The 24,027-nt window shown below is 43.4% G+C and overlaps 1 protein-coding gene across 5 annotated transcripts in view; it reads right to left on the minus strand.

Moving 5' to 3' along the window:
• The window catches only part of LMF1 (lipase maturation factor 1), a 161,722-nt gene that overhangs the window by 125,918 nt on the left and 11,777 nt on the right, over positions 1–24,027 (minus strand). For 3 of the 5 annotated variants that reach the window (XR_014002045.1, XM_081170140.1, XM_081170141.1), the window contains exon 3: positions 18,148–18,158. Coding sequence is in view for 4 of the 5 variants with exons in the window: in XM_081170140.1 (XP_081026266.1) it covers positions 18,148–18,158 (11 nt within the window). In the remaining variant the exon portion in view is untranslated. Of the gene's footprint in view, positions 1–5,771; positions 5,827–18,091; positions 18,159–24,027 lie in introns of those variants that run through there. The other 2 variants (XM_081170143.1, XM_081170142.1) reach the window with 2 other exon arrangements.

Here is a 24,027-nt window from a genome sequence, read left to right on the forward strand (position 1 = left end):
CCAACATCTGTTGACTGGAAAATCTCTCTCTGGCTACACATTCGTGAGGATGCTTCATTAAAGACCATGCAGTTGTTGACCAAGATGAGGTGGGAGACTTGTGTGAAATTGGACAAATCGACTGCCCATCTACTGTCTCCCCTGGCGGGTCATTATCCCCCAGGGTGTAATTTGGAAGCATTCTGCAGAACGCATGAAAGAATCCGCATTACCAATACAGAATGCATTGCAAACGGAAAGCTATTCAGTCCACACACACACATTCACACATAGAAATTTAAGACATGCACACTTACTACAGAGTATGCCCCACTGAACATAATGGGACAATACTCCCAAGCAAACTTGTAAAGCATTGCACAGTTTTGGGGAGAAAGTGCGCGCACACACACACGCAGCACACAAAACACAGATTTATGGGGGAATGGGCTATGTTCCTTATGTTCTGCAATAATAAATTACCAGGACAATGTACAATTGTGTGATGTGTTTGATCTATCATAATCTTATAAATATTATTCACATTTCTGTGTTGTAAAATAAATAAATAAAGCAAGCAAGCAAGCTGGCAGCAGAAAAATAATTTTACAGACTGGTACAAGTAGCTTCATTAAAGGAATGAAAAATAAAAAACAATGCTTTAGAATGTGAACTAGAAACCACCTTTTATATTCCTAAGGATGAATTGAGGTTTAGCTTTGGTTATATTAAATTTGTACATCGCTTCCCGCTCAGTGTAAGAAACTCCGATATATAAGCTAGTCACCAAATGGCTCCTGAAACCAGGGTTACAGTCACCAAAATAGCATGTCTAGTTGCTATTTGGAGCCAGATGGCTCAAAAGTCGTGTTTTTCAATACATTTTTTTGGTTCCTGAAATTTGTACTGATTGTGCAGATAAAATATCATGGGTGGAATAATAAAGGATGTGTTGCTAATGTGTGGAAACAGGCACAATCCAAGGATTCCCAGACATGCGCGTCCAAATGATGGAGACGTCATGGGCCATCCTGGCACCTGGGCATCTTCACTTGGTTGCAGTAAACACTGCTTATGAAAAGCCCCCTCCCCACATGATGATATCTATATCAACTGTAGTTTTAGTTGCTTAGTATGTCTGTTAAAGGTTTGGCTGCTCAGAAAAACACACTTTCTTTCAGCGTTCATTAAAACAAGAGTCTTGCTGTTTATGCAGACATACACACCTTTCTGAACATTGTTATTGTTATTTATTTTTAAAGAACTGAATATCTCTTTCTGCCTCCTCTTCTACTTCTTCAATAGCCTAGCGGACGTCACGCCACAATAAATTCATCACGCCTTCATGGCGCCACAAAACTCAGCCCTCTCTCCCCCTCCACAATATTTTTTTAAGCAAACCCTTGAACAAGTTATAAGCCCAGTTTGCTTTTGAGGTCAAGCCTACGGAAGATAGTACAGAGATCCCAGTCAAGAGAAACCTTTCTCCAACCGTTCCACAAACAGAAAAGGAACAGCAAGAAAAGCTTCCATTAAAAAGGGGGGGGGGAGGAAACCACCCGTAATTCTGAAGGGAGCCGCAAATCGTAATGGGACGTGGGGTCATTCCGTTTTATGGCGCGACTTCGTTTATGAAAGAAGAAAACTCGAGAATCAAAAGGCCCATCCATCAAGTCCACTTGACAAGGAAATAGCTGAAGAGTTGAAGGTGGTCAGGGGACCATTTCACCGCAACACCTAAAGAGAAATTTCCCAGTGGAGAGAGTGGTTAAGAGTCTCTCAATCTAAGCTCCAAATTCATTGGCGCCACAGCCTTCTAAAGTTACTCTTCTCAGCCCCACAAGCATCTCAGCCCCACCCCACCCCCCAAAAAAACAGTTCCTCCACCTCCTTCCTCTACTCCACATCACCAGATTCATAGAAGAGGGCTTTTTAAAAAGGTCACTCATCAAGTTGTTCAGACCTCAATCAAGCATCACCAAATATATCCTCTCACATGCCCTGAGGCTTAAAAAGCTAACACTTTTGGGTTATGGTGTCAGCTTCAAGCCAGTGTTTCTAGGGTTCCCTCTGGCATGAGGGGATACCCTAGACCCCTCCCCATAATTTTCAGCTTTGATTTAAGTGCAGGCACAAAAAAACAAGTCACTGCAACCTTTCTTTATAGGGGAGTCACTCCAGCTTAACCCAATTAAGCAATTCATTTTAACGTTGCTTATGCTTAGCATTGTACTGGCTTCTGGTCTGTAACCTAGAGAGTCATCACCAGTCCAATGGACCAGTGGTCTGACACTGTATAAGACACCTTCCTAACCTCCTACTTATATAAGCCAGCTATTCAGAACCATGTGGACTGGAATATCACTTTATATTTAGGGGAAGGACTGTAATTTGTGGTAGAGCACCTGCTTTGCATTCAGAAGGTCCCAGGTCCAATCCTTGTCATCTCCAACTGAGAGTAGGAAAGCCCCCCTGCATAAAACCATGGAGAGCTGCTGCCAGTCAGTGTAGACAATACCAAGCTATATGGGCCAATGGTCTGATTCTATATAAGGCAGCTTCCTAAGTTCTTGTGCTGGGCAATGATCTCAGGGTAGAAGGAGAAATCAGGGTGCTATAAATTTACAGGAGGGAGGGTGACAGAAGAAAGACCCTGTCCAAAGGCAGACTTCTGTAGAGGCTTAACCCCTTTTTCAGAAGCATCCAGGAGTTGAAAAACATTATCAACAACTTCAGGGTCTTTTTTTAAAAAAAGAGAAAAAAAGTATATGTGGCACAGGGGGAAACAGAAAGAATTTAGCACAAAACTTTTAAAAGCTCCCAATTACTCTCCAGGGTAGTCATTAGAAACTACTTAGGTGACAGGAAGGCGATATCTAAGTTAATGCAGCAATAAATTAGCTCTCTTCTACCCCTCCACCCCCTCCACCCATCCTCCCTTCCCCTCGTCGTTTTGGAGCAAAGCTGCAAGTGACAGAGAAATCAGTGGGGAAGATTTTAATTCTTTCTTTTTTAAAATGCTTAAAAGTTAATGGATGTCCTGTTTCCAGTTCCGTAGGTGGATGTCATTCTGAGAGATCACTGTGTTATCACATTTAATTAGATCCATCTTAAGGCATCTGAAATAATTTTGATACGCACAGTGAAGTGCAGGAGGTTCTCTGAAGCCCCAGTGCAATGGGGCAGTCAGTCAGTGATGGGCTACACATCCTGGAGCCCCTTGGAATATTGGCCTGTCATTGGTAGTTAGTGGGAGACTTCCCAGGATCCAGGGTTCCATGGCCAGGTTCAAATGCAATGCTCCCAGTCCAACAAACTATAGTTTGCTTATGCACATATGAAGTAAGCTCCTGTGTAAGGTAAAGGTAAAGGGACCCCTGACCATTAGGTCCAGTCGTGACCGACTCTGGGGTTGCGGCGCTCATCTCGCTTTATTGGCCAAGGGAGCCGGCGTACAGCTTCCGGGTCATGTGGCCAGCAGGACTAAGCCACTTCTGGCAAACCAGAGCAGCACATGGAAACGCCATTTACCTTCCCGCCGGAGTGGTACATATTTATCTACTTGCACTTTGACTTGCTTTCGAACTGCTAGGTGGGCAGGAGCTGGGACCGAGCAATGGGAGCTCACCCTGTCGTGGGGATTCGACCCGCCGACCTTCTGATTGGCAAGTCCTAGGCTCTGTGGTTTAACCCACAGCGCCACCCACATCCCACCAAACTCCTGTGTAGCCTTCCCCAAATACTTCCTGTTTGCTAAAGAAGAGCTTCTTGTGATGTTTATACTGGGAAACTGTGGTCTGACTGCTCCCTACAAAACCCAGATCAAAGGTTTTGGGAAAACCTTTGCACTCTCAAGGGCCACATTCTATTGAAGGCAATCTGTTGGGGGCCGCATGCTGGCAGTAGGCAGAGCAGACCTTTCTCTCTGCCACTTCTTTCCTTGTCTGTTTCTGATGCCCCCTTCTCACCCTCTTGGTCTGAAGGAGGTCTGGGTCTGGTCAAAGCATGGATAGGTGTTCACCTAGGGATCACACATATGTTGTCCTTGGGTTCCATGAAGGAGAAAAGTTGGGGTGTAAATGTCAGGAAATAAGTACTTAATGTCCAACGGCCACTTGGGAATCTTTTTCTTCCCCCATCCTCACAACAGCTCTGAGAGGAATGTCAGCATTAATCCTGTAATGATAGTGATGCTTTCTTAGATGGAAGCTAACCCAAGCCTGGGCAATAGAGGCTGACTTGCTCCCCAACCGTGCACCCCAGGTGCCCTACACACAAATGCAACACAAAACCACACCCGCTTTCAGCACATTCATGCAAAACGTTCCAATTCACATACTTTATTCTGATCCGTAAATAATTCCAGATGTTTTATGGATCGCAGCATCCCACTCTCTTGCCACCAGAATCAAGAGTATATACACAAGCTATCCTCTCTGCCTGGTCTTAGCAATTTCTGCTATATATAAATTATTCCATACGTATTATGTACCTATATAAAGCTACGGAGTGGGGGTTTTTTTGGTTGGCTCTGCAGAATAACCACAAAGCCCCTGGGGGGTTGGGGGGAGGGATGCAGGAAGCCAACATTCATTATTAGCAAATCTTAAAGCCATGCAAAGTTCGGGATGAATAATTACACCATGAAAGAGCTCCACTTTCCAATTATCTTGCCCACGCCGATCTCTTTGAAGTTGATTATGTAAGCCAGCACCAGATAATGACGTTTTCTGGTGAATTTCATAACGGGAGGTACGCACAGATTGCATGAAATTGTAACGGGGACAGGATAATGAATACAAGTGATCATTTGTGTAAAGCATCCAAAATGTGTAAGGGGGGGGGGAGTTAAGGATGGGTCCTAGACATGATGGCATTTGTGGCAGAAATTGCAAGATGCATAATCCCAGTTCGGGAAAATACATATGGATGATAAATATGCAACTGATAACTGTGCAGAACCTGTAGCCCTACAGATGTTGCTGAACTGAGTAAGAACATAAGAAGTGCTTGCTGGATCAGGCCAATGGCCCATCTAGTCCAGCATCCTATTCTCACAGTGACCAACCAGATGCCTGTAGGAAACTGGCAAGCAGGACCTGAGCACAAAGGCACCCACCCATCTTGTGGCTTCTAGAAACTGGTATTCAGAAGCATTTATTGCCTATGAACATAGAGGAAGGGCATAGTCACTGCGGCTAGCAGCCATTGATACCCTTATCCTCCATGAATTTGTCCAATCCTATTTTAAAACCATGCAAGTTGGTGGCCTCCCATAGCAGCAAGTCCTATAATTTAACTATGTGCTACATGACAAATGATTTTCTTTTTGTTTTTCCTGAATCTTCCAACATTCAGCTTCATTCGATGTCTGCGGGTTCTGGTGTTATGAGAGAGAGGGGAAACATTTCTCCTTGCCACACATAATTTTATATACTCCTGTAAAATTATACAGTTTTCTCTAAACTAAAGTAAAAACAGTCCCCAATGCTGCAGTATTTCCTCATAGGCCATCTAGTCATGCCGGCTGGGGCTGATGGGAGTTGTAGTTCATAGAATCAAAGAATCATGGAATTGCAGAGTTGGAAGGGATCCTGAGAGTCATCTGGTCCAACTTCTGCAATGCAGGCATCACAACGAAATAATCCTTGACAGATGTCCACACCACTTCCAGTGAAGGCAGGTCCACCACCTTCCGATTCCATGGTCAGACTGCTCTTACTATCAGAATGTTCTCCCTAACGTTTAGGCTCAAGCTCCTTTCTTGTCATATCCACTAGTTTGGATCTTACCCTCTGGAGCAGCAGAAAATATGCTTGCTCCATCTTCCATGTGACAGCTCTTTAGATATCTGAAGATAGTTGAAGATATCTAGCCACCAAACTTGCTCTATGTCATTTCCATGGCACCAAAATGGATCTACTCAGGGGGAAACTGCTGTTGACTGAGTCTGAGTGACAAAACAGAATGTAAATTAAAATAACCAAAGCAGAGACTTCTAACTTTGCATGAGTAGTTAATCTTCTGTGAAAGGAGGGACTTGTACTTCCCCATGAGAAGAGTATCTGGTGGAACATTGCTTAACATGGAAAGGCTCTACCAAGTCAGATCATTGGTCCAACAAGCTCAGTACTTGTTTACACTGACTGGCAACAGCTCTCCAGGATTTCAGACTGGGGACAGACCCCGCCATCCCTGGAGATGCCAAGGATTGAACCAGAAGCACTGCGCATGGGAAACAAATGCTCTACTACAGAGCTACAGTCCTTCCCCAGGCTGAGCATGTTGTTACATAAGGGGTAAAGTGGCACTGAGCCTCTTGGGGTTGCCAGTTGGAAGGTCGGCAGTTCAAATCCATGTGATGGGGTGAGCTCCTGTTCCTCGGGCACAGCTTCTGCCAACCTAGCAGTTCGAAAGCATGCCAGTGCAAGTAGATAAATAGGTACCGCTGCAGCGGGAAGGTAAATGGTGTTTCCATGTGCTCTGGCGCTTGTCATGGTCCTCCATGCGCCAGTAGCAGTTTAGTCATGCTGGCCACGTGACCCAGAAAACTGTCTGTGGACAAACGCCGGCTCCCTCAGCCTGAAAAGTGAGATTAGAGCCACACCCCATAGTCCCCTTTTACTGGACTTAACTGTCCAGTGGTCCTTTACCTTGTTACATTTTTACATGAGGGGTTGGCTGCTTTGGTCAAAGAACATTCCTTTCTCCAAAATCGGGGGGGGGGGGTTAAAAAATTAGAGCAACTCTGCCTGCTCTGCTCCCGGCTCCTTGCCAAGGAACAAAAAGGTGAGCTTCTGCTTACAGTTCTAGGGGGTGTAAATCTGAGCCTATCTCCCTGATTCCCAAGAGCTGCAAAGAGATTTTAATATCAGTCATGAACTGTTATTCTGCTTGCTTCAGCATGTACTTTTTTCCCTTTTGCTGCTTGGAAAAAAAAAGATCCCAGCTATGAGCAAAATGACTCATAGGACCTCAACGCCCACATGTTTTAACCTCAGGGAATAAAGAGAACAGAAGGCCGGAAGACCAAGGGAAAAAATTGAGGGTGGTGATGATGGAGGGGGGGAAGAACGATGATCAAACAGTTTGCAAAACCCATCCTAACAAAAGGAGAAGTGCTGTGACTCAAAGGTAGAAGCTTTGCATTCAGAAGGTCCCTGGTTCAATACCCAGCACCTCCAGTTAGGACTAGGAAAATATGCCTGAAATGCTGATAAGCCACTGCCAGTCAGTGTAGACCAGGGGTCCTCAAACTAAGGTCTGCAGGCCGGATCCGGCCCGCCAGGCTCATAAATCCAGCCCGTCGGCCAAAACACCATACCGGGTTTACCTCAGCACACGGGGAATGACTGAGCAGGCGGCGAGGCTTCTGATTGCTTCCTGCAGCCAATTGGAAGCCTCACCGCCCGCTCAGTCAGTCCCCACACGGCAATTTAAACCCGGTGTGGCGAGGCATTTCCATGGAAAAGAACGCACGCAAGCTTGCTTAGTTCCTTCAGCCCGTTGCCCTTCACGCAAGCTAGTGGCAAGGCCATTCAGAATTTTGGCACGAGAGCGCAAACTGGGCATTGAGGGGATTCACGTGCACACACCGGGCAGGACACACACCCGAGGGAAGGAAGCAAAGAAAAAAAGGGGGCTGTTGTATCCAGGAACTCTTGGACAGATGGAAGAAAGCTATTCACTCACACGTAGGTAAACACAAGCTCTTGCTCTCCAGGGATCCAAGGAAATGTGAAATAAAGAGAGAAAGGGTGGAGAGTGGTAATGCGCCAGTGCTTTTGTGCTTCCTCACTGGCAGCAGTGGCACGGGGCGGGTGTGGCGCTGATGTCGCCAACTTTGGGGCAGGGGAAAAGGCCGCCCTCCCTCCCCTCCACCGGAGGTAAATTGCATTCTTCGTTTGAAATATTGTATTGTTTTTCCTGTTTTTTTGTGTACAGTGGTACCTCGGGTTACATATGCTTCAGGTTACATACGCTTCAGTTTACAGACTCTGCTAACCCACAAATCATGCTTCAGGTTAAGAACTTTGCTTCAGGATGAGAACAGAAATCATGCTCCGGCGGCGCGGCGGCAGCTGAAGGCCCCATTAGCTAAAGTGGTGCTTCAGGTTAAGAACAGTTTCAGGTTAAGAACGGACCTCTGGAATGAATTAAGTACTTAACCCAAGGTGCCACTGCACTACAAATAAAATATGTGCTATGTGCATAGGAATTCGTTCATATGTTTTTCAAAATATAGTCCAGGCCCCAATAGTGTCTGAGGAACAGTGAACTGGTCCCCTGTTTTAAAAGTTTGAGGACCCCTGGTGTAGACCAATACTGAGCCAGATGGAGCAATGCTTTGACTCAGTATAAGGCAGCTTTCCATGTATCTCATCCCTCCACAGGCCTGGAGAAAAGAAGTTGTCCCTTCACCTGCCAACAAAAAGCTGACCTCCCTTCACCATGGACCTTGTTAGGCACAGGAACTACTAACAGGGCTTCCCAGCAGAAGTCAAGGAACAGGCAAGTGAATACATGGGGAGATGTCCTTTCAGCTTTCCTAGGTGGAAAGGTTAAAATATTGGGGGCTTTTCAGTTTAAAGAAAAAGCGAGGAACAGGAGGCACAAGACAGTGTATAAAATGATGTATGGTGTGGAGAAAGCTGGCAGTGAAGCCTTTACCTTTCTCTTGCAACACTAGAAGCCAACTGGGCCATCCAACGAAGACAAATGCTGGAAGATTCAAGACAGGCAAAAGGCAGTAGTGACTGCCACCATCTTGATGGTTTTAAAAGGCTTTCATAGAAATTCATGAAGGAAAAGGCTACCAATGGCTACTAACCACGATGGCTATGTATATCCTCCACTGTCAGAGGCATTATGCCTCAAAATGCCTGTTGCTGGGAATCATAAGGCAGTTGTGCTGGTGGGAGTCCCACAGGGGTATCCGAATGACCACTGTGACTAGATGGGCCACTGGCCTGATCCAGCAGGGCTCTTCATATGTTCCTATATATGGGGCCTAAAGTCACATAGGGCTTTAAATTTCATCACAGCTGCCTTAGATTGGGTCCAGAAACCAATAATTGATTCACTTGAGGCCTGAGAAGGAGGAGGAGGAGGAGGAGGAGGAAGAGTTTGAGAAATCACCCTTGTTTTCGGAAACAGAAAATGAGAGGCAGTGTTCTACGTAGCCCGTATAAACATTTCTTCTCAAAATCTCATTTCACAGTGGATGGAATGAGGAGGCCTGACCTTCACACCCACTTGAATGACCCTGGAGTTCATTCAGCTTTTGTCACAGTACATGTTAGTACTTGGTCACCATGGCAACCCAACTTCCTCCTCACAGATGGCTTCCATTGCTTAAAACCATACAGGTGTCACCGGTCCGTCCGGAGGAAAACAACCCAAATAATGACCTTGAATGGCTTTACTGGTTTTAAATAAATATGGAAGTGCTTCCTTCAGCGGAAATTGGACCTAGCAACAGAGGCTCTCGAGCATCAATATTACTCCAAATATTTAACATATGGAAGAGTGAATGAAACAATAAATTATAATTCCTAGTTTTTAAAATAATAATAATAAATGAGATATATGCACACTCTTCTGAGCAAATACCAAGGTGAAAAAATACAAAAGTACTGTAATAATACATAATGAAAAATTCAATAAATATTATAATAAAAAGAGATATATGCACACTCCTTGCTATGTCTTTTAATAGAGTTTGCCAAAGTTGCTATTATTATTATTACTTTTCCCAAACTGACACACAAATTAGAACACAGATTAAATACAAAAAGGGGAAAACATATTGTGTACAAGGTAACTGTAAAAAGGTAATTAATATAATTAAAACAATATTAACAACTCTATTATGATGATGAAAAACCTAGAGGTAGCTTGAAGATTTACAGCATGAAGTGAGTGAGTGTGTGTTGTCTAAGTAATGTCAAGAATATAAGATTTGCTGCTGAATATCAGATGAAGGGTCTAATTTGACATTCTATTTGCAATGAATAGCCCAGACTGGGAGCTGACAGACATGGCAGAAAGGGCAAAAGTTCTACATTGCCCACTATGATACCACTTTAAATGGTCTTGGCTTTTCCCCAAATAATGCTGGGAACTATAGTTTGCTGAGGATGCCAATAGTTACTAAGAGACCCCTATTCCCCTCACAGAGCTATAATTCCGAGGGTGGTTTATCAAATCAATCCCTCTTCCCAGGGAACTAAAAATTATAAAATGCCGGGACAAATGGGAAGTGTGTGGTGGTGGCACCAGCCATTTGGCCTTAGGGAGGGAATTATAAATTCAAAACAAGGGTGCTGTCCACGGTAGAAAAATAACGTATCTCTACTGAAGAGGCTACATGGAAGGGAAAGGAAGGGGCTCAGTGGCAGAGCATCTGCTTTGCAATGAGAAGGTCCCATGTTCAATCCCTGGCAACGCAAGACAGCCAATCCTGGTGCAGATATAATACTGAGCTAGATGGATCAATGGCCTAACTGAGCTAGCTGGATCAACACTCTCAGTACAATGCAGCTTCCTGTGTTCTGTACGTTACAGCTTACGTCACACTGAATGGGAATGGCCTGGGTTTCAGGTAGACACCTTTCCCATTATTTCTTCCCTGATCTGCCAGGGATACTTTTGACACATAACGCCTGTACTCTACCAATGAGCTATGGCCCACCTCAGAGCTGCCAAAACAACAGCCATACATGCATCGTTTGGTTCAAGAGTGCTGGAGTTCAGCACAGGTAACAAGAACCTGCACCGACTGTTTTTGAGAAGGCTCTCCTGTCTTGTGAGAGATAATATTTGAGCTTCATCTTGCTAGATAGGCACCACATGCTCAGCTAAAAAAAAGGGGGGGTATATACTGAGAGCAAAACCTACCATTAAAACTATTATTGCAAAGTAGCAGGTGTGATTGCAGCAATTATGCGAACGATTTCAAGGGGCAAAGCACAGCACTGCAAAAAGCAGATGCAAATGGAGGTAGCTGAGAGGGGAAAGCGGCAATGACTTTTGAGATCTTTTGCTCCTGAGTGCAATTTGCTCCCCTGTCAGGCAGCCACGGGACAGGTGACCAACCCCATGGTTCCAAATTTGCCCATTTGAGAATCTGGCCATCCTCTGCATTCAACGGACAGCCTGTGGCTGTAAGCAGCAGTCTGTCTGCAGACTAATTAGGAACACTTTGGATATAATTTTGAGGTTTTGATTTAAAAGATTTTCCCCCCTTTGTAAAACATAACCATTTCATATCTGAGACATTATAAGCAGCGATAAGTGGGTTCCAATGCCTTCCAGACAGATCTGGCTCAACATTTCATCATTATTTGTTTCCGGGCAGTTATCAGTTCCGGCTAATCGCACACATGGTTTTTGATGGGGGCGGGGAGCAAGGAAACAGATCCAAAATCTGTTTGCTTTCCCTTCCCACTAAACACTGTTTGCTTTGAATTCTGGTCTCCTTGAGCTCCAAGGAGTTTGGCAGGGCAGTTTGTGTTCGTTTGTGCTGAGAGTTTTTCAAATCTGACTTAGTGGCACAAGGGTCCTGCGTAACGTAAATTAATCTCATTCCTGCCATTTCCAAACTTTGTAATTATGTATAGTTACTTAGCTGCGGATACGTGCAGATTGCAGCTAGCAAGAACTTGAAGGCCCTCTGTCGCCCGGGAGAGTTAATTGGTTTAATTATTTTTCCCTGTCCTTTCCCACAATCCCCTGTGACTGCAAGGAGTTCAGAAAAACGCTTTTCCGGCTCAGCTGCTCAATAATAGGCACGTTGCACTTTTGAAGGCTGGTGCATAATGCAAGGGTGGGGAATCATCAGGTGTGGCTAAACTACAACTTCCATCAGTCCTGACCATGCTGGCTGGGGCTGGTAGGAACTGGAGTCCAAAAAATATCCGGAGGACTGCAAGTTACTTATTTTATTGCATTTATATACCACTTTTTCTTCCAAGGACCTCAAGGTGATGTTAATGGTTCTCATTCTTCCCATTTAATCCCCACAACAATCCTGTGAGGTAGGCTAGCCTAAGAGGGAGAGACTGGCCCAAGGTCACCCAGGGTGCTTTGTGGCTGAGTGGGGATTTGAACCCTGGTCTCCTAGGTCTTACTCCAACTCTCTAACCACTATGCCACGCTGCCTCCATTAGTGATGATGCTTGAGAGCCAGTGGTGTAGTGGTTAAGAGCGGTAGTCTTGTAATCTGGGGAACCGGGTTCGCGTCTCCGCTCCTCCACATGCAGCTGCTGGGTGACCTTGGGCTAGTCACACTTCTCTGAAGTCTCTCAGCCCCACTCACCTCACAGAGTGTTTGTTGTGGGGGAGGAAGGGAAAGGAGAATGTTAGCCGCTTTGAGACTCCTGAAGGGGAGTGATAAAGCGGGATATCAAATCCAAACTCTTCTTCTTCTTCTTCTTATGATAATTTTATACCAAACTCTCTACTATTGTTTATTTCCATTATTACAGTCTTCATCATAATGCTTGAACTGTACTCAGAAGGTGATAGCAAGTTGCACTGTGGGCTTAATGAAAGGTGGTCTAAAAATAAAGAATTAATTATTGTTATATGATAATATTTTACTCAATTTACTAAAAACCATGTGTCTGGTTTACACAACACTGAACCAAAGAAAGCAGGCAAGTGCCCTGATGCTGACATGGCTTTTGGGGGGCAATTTAACAGCCCAAGATACATTCGAATTTGGCCTGGGAGGGGAAAATGCACCCACCCCAATTGCCTATGTACATTTTTAAAATTCCTGTTTAAGTATTATGGGGGGGGCTGGAATGTCCCATGTGGTTTTCCCCAAACAAAAGCTGATCCAGGAATCAGATTTAAATGTTCTTCTCCTGACACAACACAGATGCCTTCGCTGGGGATATTCTATGACCCCAAGATACATTAGGAGGCAGCTTAGGGTAAATAAATAAAAAATGTGTCCCAAAATTGCCTGTATCAGTTTCTTAAGTTTCTGCCTGTAAGGCTTAAAACATGCTTTTGATCTGTGGCTAATTATTAACTTGATTGCTGATGAGGGTCTCTTAAGGCTTTTGCCCCTGTTCTTTGTTTGATAATTTTGTGTTTTAACAGTTGTTTTTACGTTTTGCTTTTATACTTATAAGCCACTTAGAGCACATTATTTGTGGAAGGGGAAAGTGAAGCATAACATCCAGGATGGGAAATAGCAGCTTCTGCCTGATTTGGAGGCAGAGGTTTAAAAACATGCCAGCCAATTTTTATTTTTATTTTGGGAAGGGTGTTCATATGCAAGTTTGCATTAATGCACAGCAACAAGACAGACCAAGATAATGAGGAACAGCCTCTTATTGCCCCTTCTAATTAAATTAAAACCCAAAATGTCATTGTGAACTAAGGTTAGGGAGAGCGAAGGAAACAAAGCTATAAATTAAGCCAGAGGGTATGAATCTCATGCAAAAAAAAAAATGGCAACGTTTCGGGTTAAGACTGAATCTGGAAACAGTTTAGCGGAAAACCTGGCATAGCTGTAGGCCAGGAGAGAAAGAGAGTTAAGAGTCGCTCCGGGCTAATTGCTTCCTTCATGCGGGCTACTCTAGCACACTAATAGGTTTTAATAAAAACTTTCAATTGGGCCAGTAAACCCCTCATTAAGCTGTTTTTAAAGCATGAATTTAAGAGCAGGGAGGGCAAGAGGTCGTGAGGAGCATTTAATTCACAACGGCTGGGGCAAGGTGCTTGCACAATTGGAAACAAGCACTGCAGCATCCAGGGCCATATAAACATCCGACTCTGTCGCTAAAGGCCAGCTAAGTGACAGCTTGAAAAATAGATTTAATAAGGCAGAAGGGGAAAGGGGTTTTTCCCCCCAGTCGTACACGGACAACAGGAATAATCAACAGCCCAATTGTCCCGTTTCTACGAATAAAAAAAAGTTATCGACACACAAACACAAAACCCTTTCCAGGCTAAGAAACAAACAGGACCCCGAATTAAGAGAGAGCAGAAGCGATTCCAAGGAACGTTTTTAAGATTCTCGTTACTTTAAATGAATAACAATAACAATAATATTTATGAAACGCCTCATGTCTCAAGGCCAGACCATAAAAACAGCTAAGATAGTTTTAAAAGCAGTACCAAAAGCAATTGATGATAGGTTTAAAAGCAATACAAAACGAACTGCTAAGAGACCTTTTAATCCAGCTGGAAAAGAATGTTGAATCAAAAATGTCTTCCTTCCACCCCCATCCCCAGGGAAATTAGAGATAGTGGGCACCTTGCTTCTTCCTGTTTGTGTCTCCCCTCCCTCCATCTAGATTTTATATTATATTTTCTTCAGGGCTGAACAAGCGTGTGTGAGAGAGGGGAGGAGGGGGAGAGAGCTGCTTATAGCGATTGCTAACACTTTGCCTTCCAGGTGTTTTCAGTAGGGGCTGAGGCTGATGGGAGTTGTAGTCCAAAATATCTGGAAGGTAGCAGGTTGGTGAAGGATTTTTTTCCTGTAAACTGGCAAGTGCATTGTTGCCACTGTATAAAATTTATTGTGGGGTCAAACTACCAACAGCACAGAACTTGTTGTGGGTTTTGCCCTGGTTGCCAATCTGTTACTGGCCCTGTACATCTTAGGGCCAGGTTGCTTAAGAGAACACCTTCTTTCTTATATACCCAGTAAGTCACTGTTTTCTGCTGGAGTTTTTCCTTCAAGTCCCCAAAATTTCAGAAACCAGCTCCAAAGTAACTCTGAGCAGGGCCTTAAGTGTAGCTGCCCCTGTTTATTGGAAACAACACCCATATTAAGATACATCATCATCATCATCCTTATTATTATTATTATTATTATTATTATTATTATTATTATTTACTTCCCAGAAGTAACTGAAAACATTTCTATTTCAACAAACGTTCCAAGCTAGAAGAAAAGGTCTCTGCCTCAGTTTCCTTTTTTATTGCATTTAACCCTATCCTCAGTTGTTTTTTTATCTGTTTTTTTAAAACTATCTTAACGGTTCTCAATGGTAAGTCTGTACATCACATTGAGACAAGCTTTTCCAGCTGGATAAATGGATATTTACCACAAGTGTCCATTTGTTAGGATTTTAGTCTTGTTTTAAATGTATTTTGTGCTTTTAGCTGTTCTTAATTATTTTATACATCAATCGCCTTGAGATAGTGGTTTAGAAGGTGATTAATAAATTAATTGTAATAAGTAAAAGGCAATGTGTAACTTTATTATTATTAAGTCGCCATAGTAATAGGAGCAAACTAGTCCTTACTTTGGGTTGCATTTCAACATTGGAAAAAGGGTCCACCATCTGTAGCTGAGGGCTAAATTAAAGGACATTTTCCGGGGGGTGGATTCACCCCAAGCCCAGCAACAGATCTCTAGGTGGTGAGAACATTCTCATGACCCAGCTGGCCAGGAAATGGCTGAACACTGCGAACAGCTGTGGTAGAAGTGTCCCAGGCCTTTGAAACAGGTGCTTCTTGTTAAGCTCCACCTCTGGGACCAGGGAAGGACTCTCTCCCTCCCTCTCTCCCCAAGGAATAGGGGGATCAAGGAGGAAGCCAGGCCACGGGAGACCGTCAAGGGCAGCAGAGCATGACAAACACGGTTAGGGCTCAGCTTTGTGGCAGTGACATCGCTGCAGAGAAATTCCAACCCCGAGGGCAACGGAGGCCATTGCACCCATGGGGAACTCCCGACAGCATTAAACCTTGCCACACCTGGTCCAGAGACACCACCCTGGTTGTCGTCTTAGCAAAACAGCTCAAGAACAAGGCCAAGAACGTCGTCGGTTATTCAGAGGTGGATCTCTGCTAAAGTAAAGGGTTTGTATGCAGAAATAAAAAATGAAAAATAATTAAAGCAGCCCTGCTGGATCAGAATAAAAGATCCCTCTAGCCCAGCGCCAACCTGATACCCACAGGAAGCCCATTAGCAGGGCAAGAATGCAAAAGAAACTCTCTTGCTACACTCCCTACAGAGGCAGTCTGCCGCAGAACACAGACACCTCATTCGGGGGTAGACTGCTGCTGAATGCAAGTGTTCCACATAGGCCTCATGATAAGATGAGTTTAAGGCATTGCACTTGAGAAATAACTTCTGCTTGCGCAACAGAACTTCACCTTCCCTGCTCCTACTGCGCCCCCAACCCAACAAAATCTGATCTGAGGTTTCCCCAACCCTCTGGAGCAAATTGGGGGAGGCGGGGAGAGGAGAGAAGTACCATTGCACAAGTAGTGGTTTCATTCAATATAGCCCACTATTAATAAAGATGGTTTTTGTTTGAAATACGAGCCAATCTCAAAATATGCTTTAAAAAAAATAAAAAAGCAAGCAAGCACCATGCTTCCTGCAAGGGAACAGGAAGCACCCAGCGGGTACAAAGGATCCCAGCAGGAACTGTTAAGACTGTCCTTTGAAGTAAACACTACCCAGCGCTAAAGTGGGATTCCCCCCACCCAAAAAAAAAAAGCTCAGCAATATTTAAATGCCTTCTGACAACAACAGATAGACGACAAAATGTCACTGTTCCACAGTTCTATTATAACAAAAATATATTGTGGGTTTCCTGCATTCCTTGCCAAAAAAATAAAGAACTGCGGGGGGAGGCTTGAGGCATTTTTATTTCATTAATCCCAACTCAGAAGCATCTCATCCAAAAACAGAAGGAATAGAGCAGAGGCCTGCTGTGTACAAAGGGTTTGATTAACCAGGACTCAAAGACCTGACCCAGTTGAGGAAGAAGCTGTATCTCCTCATGTTTTTACATAAGCCAGAAATCGGGAGTGGTGGGTGAGCAGAGATGGATGGTGGTGGCAATCTCCTACAACATCCCCAAAAAAAGTTACTAGGAGGCACCGGGCACACCTGGCATGCCACTGGGACAAAGCTGAAACCAAAAGCTCATCAAAGAAGCATCCACCACAAAGGTTACTATATGATATTTAAAGTCCTGTGGCTTTGGGACTCAAATGCCTTCTTACAAATTCACCTACCAGTGCAAGTTCTGACCAATTCATATGGTTCCTCTGGAAACCAAGCAAAGCCTGTGCTGTCTGAAAGGCATAGAGGTGTGACCCACCATATGGTGATGCATGAGAGGGTCTTCTGTGTTGTGGAGTCCCGGCTCCAGAATCCCCTTCCCCTGAAAGCCTGGATGGCAGAGGCCCTGATGGGCCTCCACAAGCAGGTAAAACCAGTTTCATTCTCCTAGGTTTTTGGCAATAACTTAGTAGCCATCACCAATTGTTTGGCTTCATGCTGATGCTCTATTAAAAAGGTAAAGGGAACCCTGACCATTAGGTCCAGTCGTGGACAACTCTGAGGTTGCACGCTCATCTCGCTTTATTGTCCAAGGGAGCCGGTGTACAGCTCCCGGGTCATGTGGCCAGTATGACTAAGCCACTTCTGGCAAACCAGAGCAGCACACGGAAACGCCGTTTACCTTCCTGATGGAGCCGTACCTATTTATCTACTTGCACTTTGACGTGCTTTCGAACTGCTAGGTTGGCAGGAGCAGGGACCGAGCAACGGGGGCTCACCCTGTCACGGGGATTCAAACCACCGAACTTCTGATTGGCAAATCCTAGGCTCTGTGGTTTAACCCACAGCGCCACCCGCATCCCCACAGGATCTGAGGGACCTTGAGCCAGTCACTGCCTCTCAGCCTAAACTATCTCACAGGGTTGTTGTGGGTATTAAATGAGGAGGGGGAGAACCTTGAGCTCCTGGGAGGAAAAGGTGGGATATAAATGCAATAAATAAATAACAACAACAACAGAGTAGGGTGTGGGGTGTGGGGATGAGCGTGCCAATAATAATAATAATAATAATAATAATAATAATAATAATAATAATAATAATAATAATAAATTTTATTTATATCCCGCCCTCCCCAGCCGAAGCCGGGCTCAGGGCAGCTAACAACAATAAAACAGTACAAAAGTACAGCACAAACAACACTCTAAAATCATTCATTATAAAATTAATTCTCAGTTTATCCTGTTTGCAAATGTGTCCATAAGTCCTAAAAGGTTATAACTATTTCCCTTTTTATAAAAAAGTGGGGGAGGAAGAATAGCAATAGAGAAATTGTAAAGTATTACATACCCCAAAAGTGCATGAAAATACAACTACTGGAGATTTTCTGAGTTATGTTCACTTACCAAAGGAATACCTGCAAAAGAAACGGGAGGGGAAATGTTACAATGCAAGTTAAGAAATAAAACAATGATGATATGATCTGTTTGGTTGTTAATTGCGTTGCTCTAGAATATGAATTTTTCCTAGTATTTCTTGCCTTTTATCTTTATGATGTTTTAAGATATGTTGCAAACTGCTTAGCTTAGCTATTCTGGTAAATAAGTATGTAAGCAGTATATAAATTGTCTAAACAAATGAACAAAATATTCACAGGCCACTTTCAACATTTTTAAGTGGCAAGCTGAGAAGCAATTCCATATCATAGACATTTTGTTTGTCTTTCAAAAATACAAACACACACTCTCCATTTGTTAATGCTTTAATGTTCTTCTAAGGCCTTTACAGCATTTTCAGTGGTTTGTTAATACTGCAAAGCTATCTGAAGGCTTTGAGCAGAAAGCTGAAATACACTTTCTTTTAAAAGATCAATAAACAAATGAAAACAAGGCACTCAACAGGGGGCAAACAGCAAACCAGTTCTCCACCCCACCCCCCAGGAAGCCCTTTGGCACATGCCTGTGGAGAAGGGGCCATAGCTCAGTGGTAGAGCATCTGCTTTGCATATAGAAGGTCCCAGGTTCAAATCTCGGCACCTCCAGCTAGGGATGCGAGACTCACAGCCTGAAACCCTGGTGAGTCAGTGCCACAGTTGAGTTAGATCAGTGGTCCTCAAAGGAGAGGATGGCAAGTGTGGCAGCAAGATTCAAGGACAGTGATCATATTATAAAGTAGTTGTGTTTTGTGTTCTAAGTTATAAATCAAGCACTGTTAGGAGATGTTTCTTTACATCTTCCAATGTATTTCTTATCAATAAAAAGTTTGGCATAGCCTGAGCAAATCTTCATTCTGAAAGTGTGACCCAGAGAAAAAAGAAGTTTGGGAACCCTGAGTTAGATGGGTCAATGCTCTCATAGCTGCCTATGTGCTAGTACCTTCCATGTAACAAACTGTTTGGTTTTTGAAAGGGAGGACCTTAGCTCACCGGTAAAGCACATGATTTACAGGTCCCAGGTTGTTGTTATTATTTAAACCATGCTCATACTGCTTAGCCACAATAGTCTCTTAAGTGGTTTTCAAAAATGTAATATGAAAGATAAACACAAGTTAAAACTGTGGAATCAAACATCCATTAAAATGCCTGCTGAAATAGGAAAAGTCTACAATAGGCACCAGGTGGAGGGGTTCTGTCTGACCTCAAATGGAAGGGAGTTCCATAAAACTGGGCCCACAATACAGAACACAGCACAAGCCCTGGTGATCATGCATCTGACCCACAAGGGGCTACTAACAGTTACTCCCGCAAAGATGATGATCAGGCAGGGATAAAAGGGATTAGGCACTTCTTGAGGTAGCCTGGACCCAAATTGTTTAAGGGCTTTGTATATGAATATGCAAGCTTTGAACCTGGCCCAGTAGCTTAAGGGCAGCCAGTACAGAATTTTGAGCAGTGCAGTTATGTGATGGCGATCGTCTGTCCCCATCAACAGTTGAGCAACAGCTTTTTGCACAAGCTAGAGCCTCCAGACCAGACCCAAGTTCAATCTTCAGCATCTCCCAAGACCACTGTCTGAAACCCTACAGAGCCACTGCCAGTCATGTTTCTGATCTTCAGAACTGAGCTCTTGCCTATCTTGTCATTTCAAATCTCACTTACCATGATGTCAACATCAGCCCCCCTCCTTAATCTCATACGCGATCCCCTTCTCCCAAAACATAGTGCCCACCCACCCAAAATCAGTCCCTGTGACCCTCTGCCATTCAAGAACTCAAGGCAGTGCCACTGGAGACTTCCCACAAAAAGAGATAAACAAGCAAAACAATACATTAAATAAAAACCGGAGCAGTGTGCTTTAAAACCCCATGGAGAGCTGCTGGAAGCAGTTCCATTTAATCAGAAGTGAAGCTGTACCAAGGCACCGTCCAAGTTCACCATCAATTTCTGACACACTATTAAGTTGAAAGCCCCTTCGGAGGGTTAAGTAACATCTTGGGCAGCTGGTTTGAGTTGCTGCTAAGCTGTTGGCGTTCCACAGTGGTCATGGTGGTGGGGAGAGGGGGAAGGAAATGCGTTTACAAGGGTAGTAAACGAAAGCACTTGTCTGGTTTCTGGATCTACTTTATTGTGGTCCCCAATCTTTTAAAGAACTGCCCTATAATTACAAATATCCACATTCAAAAACAAGGGGAACATTTGCACTAAAATAAAAGTTTTCCCTGTCTCATCTTTTTAAAAAACAACAACAACTTGCGTTTGCTGTGTCCCAAAATAACAACCCATTTATACTCAAGAACAAGCATTCCTACCAAATTCCTTTGCTGGTTATCTTGGTTTGTTCAGGGGTCATTGTGTGTCTCTAGGGAACTGTGAGTTCCAACCACTAGACTGGACTTCCCCAACCTGATGCCCTCCAGATATTTTGGACTGCTGGGAGATGAGAGTCCAAAATGGCCGTGCTGATGGGAATTACAGTACAAAACATCTGGGAACATCTATTGGAGAAGGCTGCATTGGAGGTAACAACCTTGCAGCTATTTCACACAGTTCCTCAAGACAGTTAGAAATCACTTCTTCTCTTTCAACTTGTTTCAGCCCTTGAATTAACAGCATTGCAACCTAAGTTCAAGGTCCCCAAAGAATAGTAATAGTAATAACTATTATTATTATTATTATTATTATTATTATTATTATTATTATTATTACTGTATTATTATTATTAACCCCACCCTTCCTCCCCATTGGGCCAAGGGAGGCAAACAGATCCACAATTTAAAAATAAAAACAAAGAGAGAGAAAAACAAAACAGATGAAACATTCTAAAAACAATTATAATGAAAAGCATCTAAAATCAGTTACAGTTAAAAACATTGTTCTATCCAGTAATCTCAGACTTGCCAGGAACAGTATTCATCTGCCTGGGTAAACAGGAATGCTTTCAAATTTCCTTTATTTCCACTTTAGTCACTTCTCTTTTCCGTTTTTACCGTAAAATTTATATTGAGGTTTATCCTTCTGTGTAAATCTATTGCTGGGGTTCACCCGCAAACAGATACATACTTAAAATAAAACTTTAAAAATAGGCCTAGCTGGATCAGGCTAAGGGATAGTCTCATCCACCATCCTAAAGTCAAAAACCAGACACTTCCAGGAAGCCCATACTGAGAGACTTAATAAGTAATGACAACAAAACTGAAGAGATACTGAGAGGAAAGACTTCCAGGGACATTGCAGAGAAAGCCGACACTCCTTGCTGACAGCCCCAGTATTGTTACAATGGAGGCACCCTGGTGACAATGTGGGAAACTTTCCCCTAGGAAGGACCCGCCTCTCAGCTGACAGACAGAGAGCTTATTGCATGAAGGCAGCCTTGTGCTGTATTATATCATCAATTATTATTAATATTACTATTATTCAGTCAGATCTGAGTAGTCACATTATTGCAACTTCATTGTTTTGAAGAAGCAGAAATTCAATGGACCAAAATAGCGCCATTGCCGCAAGTGGCCTGAACTCCTATTGCTATTATTTAGTATTATAATTATTATCATCGTTGTCACCAGCACGGCTTTTTTGTGTGTGTGACAGTATTCACCAGTACAGAGTGCTAACACATCTTAACTTTGCTGACCATGGCAGCCATTTTGTGCTGGTCCTGACAGCTCTATGCTCGATATATAAGTACTGGGACGTTCTTTTAAAACCAAAAAAGCACTGAATACTACATTTATATCTCACCTCCCTTCCTAGGAGCCCAAGAAGATCCGCAGTCCCCTCAGAACAACCCTGTGAGATAGGTTATACTGAAAAAGAGGGACTGGCCCAAAATCATCCAGTGAGCTTCATGGCAATGGGATATGGACCTTGGTATCTCACTTTTAAGCACTACACCACAGCAGCCAAATGTATCTTAGAAATAATTATATCCCAGGTTTTCCTCTTCCAAGGTTATTTGGGTTATATCCAACTAAGAATTAATCAGAGTAGTTCCACTGAAATTAATGAACCTGTGTTAGTCATGCCCATCAATTTCAATGGGTCTGTTCTCTGTTAGACTAGCATGAGATGAAGCCCCAAAGTACCGTAATTCTGAAGAAACGTGAATATTGGGGGGGGATCTATACTTTCAGGGCACATTTCTTTAGCATCAAACTAGTGAAGTCTAATTTTAATTATTGGGGGGGGGGGGAGTGCTGAAATGCTAGTCTTTGCTCCTGCTTGCCTCTTTCTGAAATTGCACTAACCAGCCTAGGGTGTGTGTTTGATCTTTTACAGGATTAGGGCCAGGGGGCCAAGATCGTTCCAGAGGCAGCTCAAGATGGGATGAAAATTATTCCTTTCTGACATAAGCCGTCACTAAGTTATAATTTTGTGAACCAGGAGTATGTTTTCAATTAGCTTCGTTAGCCCCTGCTTGTACAGCTAAGCAGCAGCAGTGTCACATGGTATTAATCTTCGTTTCATTAATATGTCATATCAGCCGCACACGGCATTCTTTGAAACTGATACGCCCGGCCGTCTCTCCCCGAGAACCACCACCACCACAATATCAGCAAGAGGTGCCAAAATCTGCTTCCTACAGGAAGGATGACCCCCCTGAGATCCTTTAACTTTTGGTTTAAGTTTCTAGAAATTATTCTTTTTTCCATTTGGAGGAGGGGAGGACAGGAGGAATGGCGAAGGCCATAGACTGGACCGTGATAAACAAAGGCATTTCTGAAGCTTATTGCCAAAGGGCTATAATGTTGTTGTTTGTGATGAAAAGTTGCTTTCTGCAGCACGCCAAGTGAAAAGCGGCTCTAACACATAGCACTTTTTGCCCCCAAAATGCACAGGAATATGCTTTGTTTTCACTAAAAGCTTTTAAACCAGCTCCATGGACTATAGATCTAAATTCAATGGTTCCCAAAATGGGCAGTACCACCATCGGGGGGGGGGGGGCTGAAGATGTAAATGCCTATCAGACTTTGAAAAGCTGCTCTCACTGAGCCAAGTTCATCAATTTTGTTGAATGAATAGAACTAAGTAGTTTTAACTGGATTTTGAGTAAGTGTGCAACTAATTGTTAGTTTTGATTTTTTTAATGTTGTTACCTTCCTTAGTGGGTCATGCAAACCGCTATTCTGAATAATGCTTTTTATAGGGTAGGGGGCACTGGGAGTGAGTTTACGAGACGAAGAGGACGGTAGCCCAAAACAGTTTTGGAACAACTGATCTAGATGAAATTAGTTGTACTTCAGTCTCACCAAAACGCTCTTATGTCATGACTGATCTGCCCCACTAATTTCAGTGAGACTTAACTGCAATACAGGTTAATGTTACAAGACTGCTGGAAGGATTACAGAATTAATATAAATGAAGGATGTCAGCTAGTCAAAAGGCACTGCCTAAATATTAAGAGTTGTATCCAGCCTTCTCAGAGTAGACCTGTTGAAATTATTGGACCTCAGCTTGTTGTGTCCATTTTTCTTCTTCCAAGGGTCTCTTCTAAGTAGACCCAGCATTGGATCTTGGCCTAAGGGTGGCATTCAGCTACGTTCTCCATGGAGCAGATCTATTGAAATTGATGGGAATGACTAACATAGATAGGTTCATTAATTTCAGTGGGTCTCCTCTAACGAGAACTTAGTTGGATGCAACCCCATATGTTGGATCTAGATGAAGCTAGTTATCACATATTGGAGCAGGGTAGGTGACTGAGAAAGCAGTGGATTGCAAGTGAGTTCATGGCTAAGGCAAGATTGAACTGGGGATCTCTTGAACCACAGATCACACTTTCGTCCACTATATGACACCAGCTATGGTATCTAGGATGTTGATTCGATGTTTACATTATCTGGAAAAGGCT

This window comes from Podarcis bocagei, assembly GCF_964188305.1.
Source record: "Podarcis bocagei genome assembly, chromosome: 14".
Classification (NCBI taxonomy): Eukaryota; Metazoa; Chordata; class Lepidosauria; order Squamata; family Lacertidae; genus Podarcis; species Podarcis bocagei.